The 14,340-nt window shown below is 38.8% G+C and overlaps 1 protein-coding gene across 1 annotated transcript in view; it reads right to left on the minus strand.

Moving 5' to 3' along the window:
• PYROXD2 (pyridine nucleotide-disulphide oxidoreductase domain 2) overlaps positions 1-14,340 on the minus strand; it is an 83,826-nt gene that overhangs the window by 9,658 nt on the left and 59,828 nt on the right. The window contains exons 13-15 of the mRNA XM_075215950.1: positions 13,698-13,852; positions 6,790-6,896; positions 5,072-5,192 (exon numbers count right to left, since the gene is read on the minus strand). Of these exons, the coding sequence (XP_075072051.1) occupies positions 5,072-5,192; positions 6,790-6,896; positions 13,698-13,852 (383 nt within the window). The remainder of the gene's footprint in view (positions 1-5,071; positions 5,193-6,789; positions 6,897-13,697; positions 13,853-14,340) is intronic.

A 14,340-nucleotide genomic window follows, 5' to 3' on the forward strand; every position in this document is an offset into this window, starting at 1 on the left:
GTCATTAACTCAGTGGTAATTGCCTTAAACTCAACATGTTAACATATCAACAGAATGAATAGATTATCTCCAGGCATGTTGTCTGTGAGACACACGTTCCATATTAGTCAAAGCTTGTTCCCATCCATCATATCAGAGCGCATCTGTCGACACAGACACAGCCATGAGCGTCAAGGCATTATGTGACCACACATGGTCTGCATTGTCCTCCTGAAAAACACCCCTCGGTTCCATTAAGTAGAAATTAGATTGGACTTTGCTTTCTAAGGGAATTACTGCACCCAATTGATGGCAGGAAAATGTGCTCTAGGACACTAAAGAACCATGAGAGCTCTTCATTGTTGGAAATAAGAACTTCGGGACGATTTAGCACAGGCACATCCCCTTCATTCTGATTGGCTGGATCCGGTTGTCCCCGCCTCAGCTCACAATTTGCCACACCCCCTCCCTGTTTTGATCGGTGTCTGGGACACAGTTAAAGGTAGACTTGTGCTGCTACATATCCGGCTCTGTGTCTCATTTTATGAAAATGGTTGCTCACACCACAGGTGGATAGGTGCAGTCAAATGATCTGCAGTTTCTTGCCTGTTTTTCCTTGAACTTTAACTAAAACTAGCACAAAACAATATAAAGTAGCACCTGGATGTTGTTTTCAGTCACTATAATAATATAAAATAAATATTTTCCAATCGCATAATAAATATCTTATGAAAATTAGATTATAAATGATTTCAAGATGTAAACAAATAAAAATTATATAATACAATAGTACAATAGATATATTGAATTCATTAGTATTCAGAATCTATGCCTAAATTAATTACCAACCACATAGAATTAATATAGCCTCTAGCTCAAATATATTAAAATCTTTATCATGTACTATATATTATTAAAAATTTAAATGATATATGTGTGTGTGTGAATATGTTTTGTGGGTATTCAGAGAAGACCAGCATACAATATACACACTGGTGTATAGATAGTATCAATTTGATATAATCTTAATACTTAACCACATTTCACAAGCTAAAAAAACCCAAGTACATTGCAGATATGTGACAACAATGTTCAATCAGCATATTATACGAGCAGCCTGGTGATTGTTAGGAATTAGGATTATTGGGAAGAGAATAGAGCAAATAGGGGCAATAAAATATTGGCATGCCTAAAAAGGTGCATAGATGCAAGGGAAGACAGTGTAATTTTGCCACTGTATAAATCATTGGCAAGACCTCATCTTGAATATGCTGTACAGTTCTGGGCTCCACTCTATAAAAAAGATAATTTGGAACTAGAAAGGGTTCAGAGAAGGGCGACAAAATTGATAAAGGGTATGGAGTCATTAAGTTATGAGGAAGGGTTAACCAGTTTAGGCATGTTTACTTTAGAAAAGAGGCGTCTAAGAGGAGATATGATTACTATGTACAAATACAAGGGTCAATACAGAGAACTTTCATGGGAACTTTTTACCCCAAGGACACGCGGTCACCCCCTAAAGTTAGAGGAGAGGAAATTTCACAACCAGTAAAGGGCAGTCAAGATATGGAATTCATTGCCAGGGAAGGTTGTGATGGCAGATTCAATAGATATGTTTAAGAAAGGGTTAGACAAATTTTTAGCGGAAAAGTGTATCCAGGGATACGATCGTTAATTAAAATGAAGGATAGTAGTGGATATAGGGTAAAAATAGAACTGCAATATTGGGTCTGGGGGAATTTTCACAATTGAAACAGTCGGTTACTTACTCTGGATCAATTTAAAATATAAGTGAGGGATCGCAGGAGATCCAAAATAGGTTGAACTTGATGGACTGGTGTCTTTTTTCATCCTTATCAACTATGTTACTATGTTACTATGTTACTATGCAGAATATTCTTGCAGATAGTCACCAGAAATCAAAATCAGTTTCTACCTATCATTTATCCAGTACATTCTAGAACATGATAGGTAGAGTCTAATTGGTTGCTATGGGCAACACCTCCACTTTTCCTTTTCAGAAGGTTTTATACATCTACCCGCCAGACAAATGAGGGGTGAAGCAGAAAATATGAACCCCCTCCCTTCTGAACCCTCTCAGGCCGTCACAATGATGAATGTTTATTCATTTCATAGAGGCTATTTCCATTATTTGTATGATAATTAGGTCCAGAATTATGAAGGGGTTATGTAGCTGAAAGATACAGATCACAAATCCAGTTCTCTAAACTTGTTACAAAGTAACTTGTGCAATACATAATGTGAGGAAAACACCATTGTTTCTTAATTGTGTCCAGCTGGTGAATTGCTAGAAAAATATGACACATTTAGAAACTATTTTATGCTTGAAATAGAGGAAGCTAAATACACTTTAAAAAAAGCTAAACAAAATATAATGCTTTATAATGTTTATAACGTCAGATATCTATACAACTGGCCCAATTAAAGATTATTTATCTATCTCATTACTTTTCTAAGCATTTTATGTTATGTTTAGTAAGTATTGTTTATACATTTCTATTAGGATATACTGTATTGTAATATAGGATAGTACTTGCATTGCAGATTGATATTTACTGTATCTGCTAGTTTAAATATGAATGTAATATACTGAATTTACTGTATCCATGCAGTTAGAATATGACCATCTCACACAAGTATTAACTAAATTACATAGAGTTCTAAGACAAACTAAGATCATTTGAAATACATACAACTTATATAGAGAACACAAACATTTGGACAACACGGTAGCTGGCAGATGTATACAATTTCAGGTGGCGTAGGGTGTTTTATTATATATTATTAGAGCAAGTTCAGGATGCACTTCAAAAATTGCCTAATTGCATAAACTGAGCTGCAGATATCAGCAAATAAGACACTTTTAGAACGGAAATGATTTCCTTTCAGCATACCCCATACCCTGTCATAAGAACGTATAAAAGCAATTGTGACACTGTTCCAAATGTCTTTTTTTTTTAAATGAAAAGGGGAAGTGACAGATCAAATATATGTTACAAAACATGGGCTCAAACAGTGTGTTCAGCCGCAGCATCCGCTTATTGTATCATTGAAGCAATCAGCATTCTTGTTGCCATGAACACATCGTGTCTAAATTCCAGGACGAGAGAGCCAGGCAGCGGTGATTACATCTAACATGGGCTCTAGGGGTGCAGATTATAAAGGAACACAGTTTATACTTTTTATTTAATGCCTGATCAGTCACTGAGACCATCAGTAGTCTATACTATCTACTCTGGATCCCTTACTAATGTATACAGCCAGTCTCACACTTCAAGTGTTTGCAATAAACAGCAAAACATCTCCGTAAATTAACTGGAATAGTCTTTACACTATCACCCCAAGCCCAATTTATCTTTTGCCAGGTCAACTATAATGTACTTTAGATATATAGGGGTAGATTTACTAAATATTCTAAAAAGGAAAAGGGTAGTTGCCCATAGCAACCAATCAGATTCTAGCTATCATTTATCCAGTACACGCTAGAACATGATAGCTAGAATCTGATTGGTCACTTTGGGCAGCACTTCCTCTTTTCCTTTTTTAGAAGGCTTGATACATCTACCCTCACTATGAATAAAATGCATTTACTTTTATCATCATCATCATCATTTATTTATATAGCGCCACTGATTCCGCAGCGCTGTACAGAGAACTCACTCACATCAGTCCCTGCCCCTTTGGAGCTTACAGTCTAAATTCCCTAACATACAAACAGATAGACAGAGAGAGAGAGAGAGAGAGAGACTAGGGTCAATTTTTGAAAGCAGCCAATTAACCTACCAGTATATTTTTGGCGTGTGGGAGGAAACCGGAGCACCCGGAGGAAACCCACGCAAACACAAGGAGAACATACAAACTCCTCACAGATAAGGCCATGGTCGGGAATTGAACTTATTTTTTTAGTGAACACAGATATTTTCCCAAACTCTCCAGCTCAATTTGCCCCTGGTGTGAATCTTAGTAGTGTATTGTTGCAAAACTGTCTACATACTTACATAGATGCTGCTGCAGATAATACTTAAAAAAATGAAACAAATTCTGTCAAAAACAATCTCTTAGGTGATGAATGTCTGTTACTGGTCCTGTGCTTAAAGGAAAACTCAAGTTGTCTATAAATTCAACTGAACCTACACTCAATTGGTTAAAGTCTTCACAACTAAACCCCTCTCTCCAAATACTCCCAATCACTGTATACACCAGACATAACAGCCTATGGAATTTAGAATTTGAGTGGTACAGTGTAATGTAAACTTTTTATTAGGCCACACATGTAGGTGGCCAGATTGGATGAGACCAGCCAGTTCAGTGTGCAGGGTAAGCGAATGGATCACGTCCGCTCCACTGCAGCTTGCTAGCTTAGCTGGAAGACGACGTGCCATCAGGGCCGGATTAACCCTAGGGCTAACTGGGATATAGCCCAGGGGCCTTGGGCATCCAGGGGGCCCTTCAAAGTCCTCAGCAGCATTATTGATCGGTCCGGGGGTGGGGGCGCCCCCATCCTGATCAATGCTGCTGAGCACTGTCAGTGCAGTCCTCCATCCCCAGCGCCGCTCAGTAATCTGCTTACCGAGGAGATCTCGCGAGAGTTCACGAACTCTCGCGAGATCTCAGTAAGGACCTTACAGCGAGCCGCGGAAGGAGGACTGCACTGACAGCTAAGTGCTTGGGGGGTGGGGGAGCCTCACAGGGGGCGGCGGGCAGCTCACATTGGGGGCCTCACGGGGGAATGGAGGCCCCCTTAGCCCAGGGGCCTCCATTCCCTTAATCCGGCCCTGCGTGCCATGCAGGCAGACAGTGGTTATCTTAGAGCCACATTCCACCATTCCCAATAATGATCCTACTGTTTTAGATCAATATCATTTTGGGGGACCCGCCTGCTGTGATATTGGACCAATAGCCCAATATCCCATGTGGCACTGTAGTGTGCAGCGAGCTTTAGATTATTCCGTAAGCTCTACTAGAGTTGATCAACCATTTCTACATTGGGTTAGATAGGCCCTGAGATACTTTCTACATCTCATTTTCCAATAATAATAATAATAATAATAATAAATAAATAATACAGTACCTGGATGTACTCCACTGCCACACAAATATAGACCGCTTATAGGTGTCCTATAATTTGAAAATCCTGGTATCGGGCGTGCAAAGTATAACTGATCCAAAGACATGCTGCCGTGGAAAATGTTCTGTAAATAAAAGAACAGAGAGACACTGTAAAAACAGGAATATTCAGCTATAGAACACAACAGTAACAAAACAGAAATGTACATTACCGTGCTCCTGACTTTACGCTAATCCATAACTTGTTTTATTGTGTTTAGAGTATAAATTGTCTTGAGTTTTGCCATCAAAACATATAACGGTAATATAAGGTCAGTATTTCTATTGTTAAATGACGCTGGACTTAAGCAAACCTGGCCTCAAAGCCACAGGTCACCTGGAAATCCTCAACTGACCATTTAAAGCTGCCAGACCAACAACTAATATTCTATGTGTCGATAGTCAGGTAGGAGAAAGATCCTTATACCATGCTAAGCACAATATCCAGAGTGTTTTATTTGCGTTATTTATTTACCTACTCTCTGCGTACAGTTTTTTTAATGACCGTGATGCTGTCATTTGTGAACCCAGCACTACTCCAGCATACAGCGCTGCAGAATTAGTGGCGCTATATAAATAGTTGATGATGATGATGATGTTGATCTTCTTCCATTGTTCTAACTAAACAATAGGTAACTACCAAGTCAACAAGTGAGTACAGTGTGGATATAATGTCATTTCGGACAACTGGTCCACAAGAAATAGAAGCTGTAACTAATAGTTTATTCACCAGACCTGGGCTTTTATTTTCTAAACATTATTAGAAATATGAGAGTAGGAATCTGGTTTGTACAGATCACAGTTCCATTTTCCAATACACCAACTTTCATAAACGTCCCCCATAATAGTTTATTAAATCAAGACTTTACATTAACTCATTGGGTAAGCTTACTAAACTTTATAAAAAGGAAAAGTGGAAATGTTGCCTACAGCAACCAATCAGATTCTAACTGTCATTTATCTAGTACATTCTAGAAAATGATAGCTAGAATCTGATTGGTTGATATGGGCAATAGTTACTCTTTACAAGACCAGGAAATGATTAGACCTGGGGGTAAATGTATCAAGCTGCCAGTTTCCGGCGGGTTTGAAAAGTGGAGATGTTTCCTATAGCAACCAATCAGATTCTAGCTGTCATTTATTTATCTCATTCTACAGAATTACAGAATCTGATTGGTTGCTAGAAACTCGCAGCTTGATACATTTACCCTCTGGTGTAACAGAGTTAAAGCAGTGATATTTCCCCATAAAGTATATTGCAAAAGCTTTTATTAATGGTGGACTTGATAGGAAACATAGCTTCATAAATGTTTAAATATATGACATTCAGTATTCAATTCAAATATGATATTCAGTATTCAAAAAAAAATAAAAATAAATAAATAAATATATATATATATATATATATACAGTTCAGTAGTCAAATCCACAAATTAGTGTAATAATTACTTTCATTTATTTTAAATCTGTAACAATAAAAATTACTATGCAACTTGTCATTAAATAGTTATGCTGTGTAATGACTATAACAAGTATTTTGCTAATGACTATTAATTCCATTACCACTCGGGATTCTGGGAAAATCTTTTATTAGTGTTCATATAATTTAGAACTGAAGTATTACATTTTTCATAGACTATTGCCAGCTCAAGTGTTGCTTAAAAATAAACAGAAGCTACATACTCCTCCAGAGAGACCGAAAATCCTTTCCAGATCTGGTGGTGTGAGGACGTCTCTGCCTATCACAGATGCCTTGAAACCAGGAGCATATTTTTCTATCCAGTCAAACACTTTAAAAAATAAAAAGAAAGAAAGAAAATTATATTGACACAAGTTGTTTTCTTAGCAGGTTTCATTGGTAGAAAAGCAAAAAAAAAAAACCCACATACAGATTGCAAAATTGCATGCGGCTGTAAGATAGAACACAGTGGTCCAAAGCTCCCATCTCACACAATAAAGCGTTATTCATCCAGTATAAAATTACTAATATAGATCAAATGTATTGCTATGTAGCGAGGGAGTGTCGGGGAATCTTCTTTTTCACTGCACTGCTAAACATTTGTTCCTCTAATAATACTTCCATTTAGAAGAAAATTGCCCATACTCAGAATTGTTCGCCTTTAGATTAACTATTGGTTTCCAAGCATTTCTGATTCCGTCTAGTGTAAGAGAGGAATATTCAGTATAATAGCATCATACTTATGCACTATTTCAGTGCTTTGTACACCAATATTCCAGACCTCCCAACTGTCCGGAATTTGGTGGGACATCCTTACTCTCGGTCCACAAAAAGGACGGGGATTAACACAAAGTGGTGGAGTTTTAACCAAATTTGCTAATTTCAAGGCTTTTTCAAGATTTTGGGTGGGACAGAGGTGGGTGTAATTTTGTTCCGATTTCGTGACTTTAAATGTTAGGCGGTATGATATTCCTCCAAAGGCAGCCTTTTGGGCGTATTCAATTGTTGGCGTTACAGCCAAAAGTAACGCGCCCCGCGCACTATTACTGTCATTACGGTAATAGTGCGCATAAATACCGTTATTACGGTACTTTTCACGCTGGATTTCAGTTCGCGGCTCAGGGAGCTGTGAGCTGAAATCCGGTTTATATTACCATAATAACGGTAATACTTTTTCCGCAGCGGAAAAAGTAAACAATTGAATATGCCCCATAGTGACTAATGTTATCACACCCAAGACCTGTAGTTTTTTAGCAATATGTGCAACAAGGACAAGTACCCAATGCAGGTGAATTACATAGAGTAAGACTTATGGGGTGTAACACATCCATATATGCACATTGTTTACTGGCGTGTACCTCCACTGAACAAGTTAGTTGGCCATTGGTGCCTACGACGTGCTCACGCATTGTGGCTCCAACATATCACCGCAAATCACAGCCTGCAGTTATATTTGGCCGGTCTCAATAATTCATTTCAGCTTTTCTGTTGTTATTCCGTTATACTGCTCGATTATGTTTTATATAACGCTTAAAAGTTTGGGGGCGACCTTAATTTTAAGTGACTTTTCTTAGCATGCACATATTTATGGTGCACTATGTGAGGGAATTAGTTGAAATGATTGGACATTGGTTCTGCCTTTATTTCATTGTATTAGTGCAAAAGAAATAATATATATTGTGTAGATCCAGACACAGGTAGATTAACAAACCGACATTTCATAGAGTAACAAAAAGGATGTGAACTACAGAAGCAACCACGGGATCTTCCCTGTACTTTATTTTTATTTTAATGGTGTGCTCACTTGCTATTTTGGCATATAACACTAATTTCATTTATTAGTACAAATGTTTTTCTCCATGCACATCCTGCATTAGTTTACTATACAGATAGGGGGCTACTTAGAAGCCATGGAATGTACTTATCACCAGACTTTGTTCCCCACTTCCTTGGCCTTTCTCCTTCTCTATTGGCCCACTTTGTAGTACTAGATTCAGGGGGTCACGTTGAGTCGGACGTAAGTCCCATTTGTTAGCGCAAAAAGCACTTTTACTTACTGTGTAGGCGCAGTAGAAAGATTTCTGTCTCAGTGATAGCAGACTGAGAAGTATCTCCCCTCTATGCCTCTCTACGCTTAGGGAAGCAGAAAGGGTTCTGGAAGGGATGGCTGGCACTGGCAAAATTGGGGGGGACTCCATGCTTTATACTTGAAAGAAGAGACTTTCCTCCTTGAAGGGGTCTCTTAGTAACTCTAACGGTGAGCCCCCAGGCTTTGGTGGACTGAGGGCAATTGCCCTTTTATCAAAACTGTCCTACTTCTTATATTATTTTAAAAGTGCATCTTGTCTGTGGAAATGTGGAGAGGCCCATAGGCAAACCGAGGAGGGGGGGGGGTTTTCCTAGTGCCTGAAAACCCCCCTCCAAGCCTGGGGCACTGTATAATTGAGGTGGCTGGAACCTGCCTCCACTTCACACAACTCTGCTTCAAAAAGGGAGAGCTGCGTGCACCTAACAGTAGTGAACGCAGCATTGCCCATGTATTTTATGGGGATAGGAAGAGTTGGAGAGCAACCAAGCACTGTCTAAAATTATAGCCATGCCCCCATGCATGCTGGTCACGCCCACTGGCAGCAGTGTGTGGAAACCCCCCTCTACAAATCCTGCGTTAACCCCTGAGGCCGGGCTTTCAGTATCTTACTCAGAGTTGCCCAAGTAAAAGAATTATTCTTTGGAAAGGGGAAGAAAACTGCAGCTTATTAATGTCTAAAAACATCGAAGAGACATTTGCTTGTCAACAGTCCCTGATTACTAAGGACAAACCAGATCCTCTGGATATGTTTTCATTTCACTGACTGTGTCCCAGTTTTGTCATATTAATCTGCACAGTACCACTCCTTCTCCTGTAGGATAGATGTAAATCCCAATATCTTTTTATGTAAACAAGGTAAAAAAAAAAAATGAGTGTTTGAAATACATCCGAAATGCTGAATAAAATAATATATTTTGATTACTCAGGATATTTGGGAACCAGTCTTACACTGAACATAATTATTTTAGCATTTTAATATCTCGCTAACTTACAAACATTGAACCCATAGCGACCTGATACATGATTCGCTTCTATTCATATTGTAATCACTGAAAGTTTGTGAACTATACTGTACAGTATAGCACTTTAAAAGGGATAGACATTCATAGTGACATTGCAATATTTATCATGATTAAGGACATAGCAGACAGGACATCCCGAGTCATAAAGTGCATCCTAGCATTTGATTTGAGTGTCACGTGATTGGCTCAACTCCTTAATTTCTGCAACAGACCCCTTGATACAATACATAAGCCCTAACTGCTGTGTAAGCCTTTTGTAGAGAAACAAAGGACCTTTGCACATTTAGTGATTCTAAACCATAAAAACATTAACTTGACATTTTGTTTTGTATAATTGTTACAGCACACTGCCCTATATTTAAAAGCACACAAACGTTCATTTTTCACGATCGTGTCCTTTTACAATTAAATGATACTGTCTGCCTTCATTACATTATAAACTTGCATGTTACTCCCAATAATCCACTATCAGTAGAGCATAATTTTCTTTTAAGGCGCCAGAAGCCGTTACCTGTTTTACAGCTCCCAGAACAAGGACGCAGGGACATTGCAGAAAATGTTTAAGTGAATGAAGACTTAATGGTTCAGAGGGAAATTATACAAAATAGAAACTAGAAATATTCTCTGCAGTGAAAAGATTAAAGAATGTATTTGTAAAGCAGTGATAATCCTTAAAGCGTGTTATAAACCTAGAAAGCACAAGTCTGCACTTAATATGCATTGCAACATTTTTATTGGAATACAGTATGTTTTACAGCTGTAATATGTATTATATGTTTACGGCTGTAATATGTATGATATGTTTTAGGGCAAAACATTAGCACATTAAAGGAATGGCAACATAACAGAGCAGATCTGTACTGGGTCCTAGACAGCGTTAGGTATAATATTCGCATTTCGAAGAAAAAAAAACTATTGGAGGTGTTGCCCACAGCAACCAGAATTTAGCGATCATTTTCTAGAATTAGATAAATCATAGCTAGAATCTGATTGGTTGCTATGGGCAACACCTCCACTTTTCCATTTTAGAAGCTTTGATACATCTACCCAATAGATTCAGTAACTGTGCTTTCAATATGGGAAGCACAAGATGATTGGGGTTAAGAACACAAACTGTGATATGTATCAAAGTCCGGCTATTCTGAACCATCATTTAAAATGTGCTTTTTGTGCAGTTTATAGACTGTGCAATTGATCGCGGTAAAAACTGCAAATTAATCCGTATTTTTTCAAACTGGCTGAGCACAGGCTGCAATGTTGGTTTTGTGACCTGGGATCTAAGTAAACAGTGCAATGTGTGCAAAGGGCGGATTACCAAACCTCATGGACAATGGCACAAACAGACACAAATCTTTTAGTAGTGGTTCTCATTGGTAAGATTGGGCAGATTGCATGCCTTTTGAAAATGACTCTTATATAAAGGTGTTTGATTTGCAATTGATCGGTGAAACATGGCTGCAAAATAGCCTTAAAAATCCCTTTAGACACAGATCTTATGATAAACATATATATAAATAAATGCTGCAGTTTATGTTTCAAAAGTAGATCTAATTGAGGTGGTTTTAAAAGCACAAAAAGACGCCATTTGATACATCCCCAGAAAGCTCTGTTGAACATGGTGCAGCAGCCCCAGCAGGGGTCTATATAGCAGTAATCCAAATTGGGTCAGCTCTGTGTTGTTGGGACATATTTTGTGGTCAGTGATATTTTGTTTTTGCAAAAGTAGGTGAAATAGCTTTCTCACCTCTTAGCCACAGGTACCCTTGCTGGAGCATGAAAAGAATAGTGATTTGTTTATTTTGCGCAATAGATATTAAAAAGAGAGTTATTGTGCAAAGGTGTTATGTTTTTGTTGCTCTGTTGTCTCAGAATCCATTGCAGATTCTGCAGTATGTCAGAGTTGTTGTGTCTCTGTGTGCTAGAGGTTGTTAAGCAGCCATACTCACCCAACTTTCTGAGCTGCTAACGAGGATTTCACATTGCAGGTGATTATCAGCTTTTGCAAGTCTCATCACTGCTCACTACCTAGCAGCTGATCAGTCAGCACTTTCTGCTCACATGTTTTCTACCCAGCAGCAGATCATTCACACTTCTGCTCTCATAATTTCTACCCAGCAGCTGATTGGTCAGAACCTACCTTAGCTGCTGAGAGCGATGTGAGGTACTAGGTGAGCAACTGTAACACAATTTGCATTTTTTTTATTTAATTGGATGTGAGCGGAAGATTAGTACTCATTTTGTTGTATTACTTAAGGTATTACATTGTATTATTTTGGTAAGATGGTCAAGAATAATTTATTTAGAGATTAATATTAATGTGAGTTTTTTAATGTACAGTTTGCTTTTTGCCTTATTATGTTTTATTTAACATACGCTATTAAATTTCTATACACTGTACTTCAGCAGGTGTTATTTATTTGTTAGGTTTTTTTCCGAACCCCAAGCATTTGGAAACCTTCCTCTAGAAATGCTCTTTTTGCCCCTAAGGGCATCTGACCGCAAATGGAGGAAATCTAGTTTAAAAGATTTCCTCTTCTACAAATCCCAACTTCATTCCTGTAGCTCAAATCTAACCTTCAGCTCCACCTGATTTACAAGTAGTACCCGGCCCTGTTCTCTAGTTACACTGCTTTGCTCATTAAAGGATAATGCCACCCAAAACTAAACATTGATATGAATGGGAAGCGCACAAGCAAAGGGACTCGACAATACTGCTAGGAATTAAACACCTGCACAAACCTCTGGGCTACTGGCCAAATGGACGACCAACGGGAGCGGAGGTGATGGCTTCTTATTTAATTTTTTTTCATTATGCTACACAATTTTTTATTTTATTTTTTGTTTTGGGTGGAGTCGTTCTTTAAACCCATTTTCTCAAACTGGGTTCCTCAGAACCTCAAGGGGCATCAGGGGTTCTACAAGGTGAAAATACTTAATGGCGGGACAAAAAAATGATTGTCGGTCTTAAATTTATATGTAACCACCAGAGACAATCCATTGCTGCTTCACTGGAGACCATCCTTGGTACCAACCCTCATCGCCAGTCGGCAGACGCTTGTAGCCCATCTTTGGAGGGGGTGAGACATTGACAGGTAGGGGATCCTCAGTAAGTTCTGTAGCTTTTATAAGGTACTGTGTGCTTTCCTGCAAATCTCAACACAATGCCATATATACCCTTATATAATACCCTTATCTACAGACAGGACGTCTTCCCATTTATGAAAGTCCTACATGCCTCCACTGAACCGTAAAAATCATTAAAAGGCCCTTGAAGACCCATCTGTTCAAAGAAGCTTCTCCCTGTCCTCCATAACTACTATATTTACTCTGCCATAGCGCTAACAGCAGCCACCTTTCTCACCCGCTCCTAGCATTCTTATTTTCCACTCTACCTATGTATCCATCATTCCCCACAGTGATAGACAACCTGATACACTTCAGGGGCGCACGGTACAGCCCTCTAACCAGGGCCACACAATATCCTTAACGCTCAGTAATAAGTTGCAATAATATATTTAGTCAAAGAAAGAGGCTCCTACCTGTAATAACATATCAGCAGGTGGTTAAATAAGTGTTACAAGCTATAACAAACATATCTGAATATAAAGCAGGAAGGGGCTGGGGGCCGCAAGGGAAGACTCGGAGGGCCGCCTGCTACCCATCACTGTCTTAGATAATATTATTAATACATTTATCTTAAGTTTCATATTGGCGTATGCAATATTGTTTGTAATATGATTCCATTAATGCACCATTGCTGCGTAAAATGTTGGCACTCCATAAATAAAAGGATAAATATATACTTACAAATATATATTATATCTTTTCATATATGGAACCCTGATGCTCGTTCATCCAGACCCCTCTTTTCTGTTCATGTGCAGAAGCCGGTACATGCTCAGATGAGCAGAACAAGAGCAGGACAAAGGTCTACAGGAGGTTGGTTTATTTTGGTATGGGAAACGGCGATTGAAAACAAAAAAATGTAGCAAGTAACGCGATAGGAAGGCGCGGCATTTACCATTGTCAGCATACTTATTCTTTTCCTCTTCGTTCCATGGTTGACCCCCAGTCAGTGTGTACGGAGTATACTGCGAGAAGATTGATATAACATGACATCCAGGGGGAGCAATAGTAGGATCCAGTGATGAGGGCATGCATAATTCAATCATCGGCCTGTGGAGAGTATAATCCGCTGTTACGTTGTTGCAAACGATTATGTTTCTCTGCTGTCTTTACAATCACTAATAAACAGATTCCATACCCGTTTCACTAGTACTTAATAACTTCTAGTCCAGAAACACTGCATCATGTAATCAATTGTTCCCTGTTCTTGAGTATTTTAGCAGATTTGTAATAAAAGGACATCATCATTTGCACCATTCTGGAAATCCCTACACTGGCTCCCTATGTCCCCGAGAATCCAATTAAAATTATTCACCATGACCTACAAAGCCCTCAACAACACCACCCCCTCATACATCTCAAATCTCATATCAAAGTACTCTCCCTCCTGCCCTCTTAGATCTACCTGTGACCTGCGCCTTGTCTCATCTCTGGTAATCACCTCTCACTCCCACCTACAAAACTTCTCCCGCGCTGCTCCTCACTTATGGAATTCCCTACGGCGCCCAATCAGACTTTCCCCCAGCCTTCAAATCTTT

Source organism: Mixophyes fleayi, chromosome 6 (genome assembly GCF_038048845.1).
Source record: "Mixophyes fleayi isolate aMixFle1 chromosome 6, aMixFle1.hap1, whole genome shotgun sequence".
NCBI lineage: Eukaryota > Metazoa > Chordata > Amphibia > Anura > Limnodynastidae > Mixophyes > Mixophyes fleayi.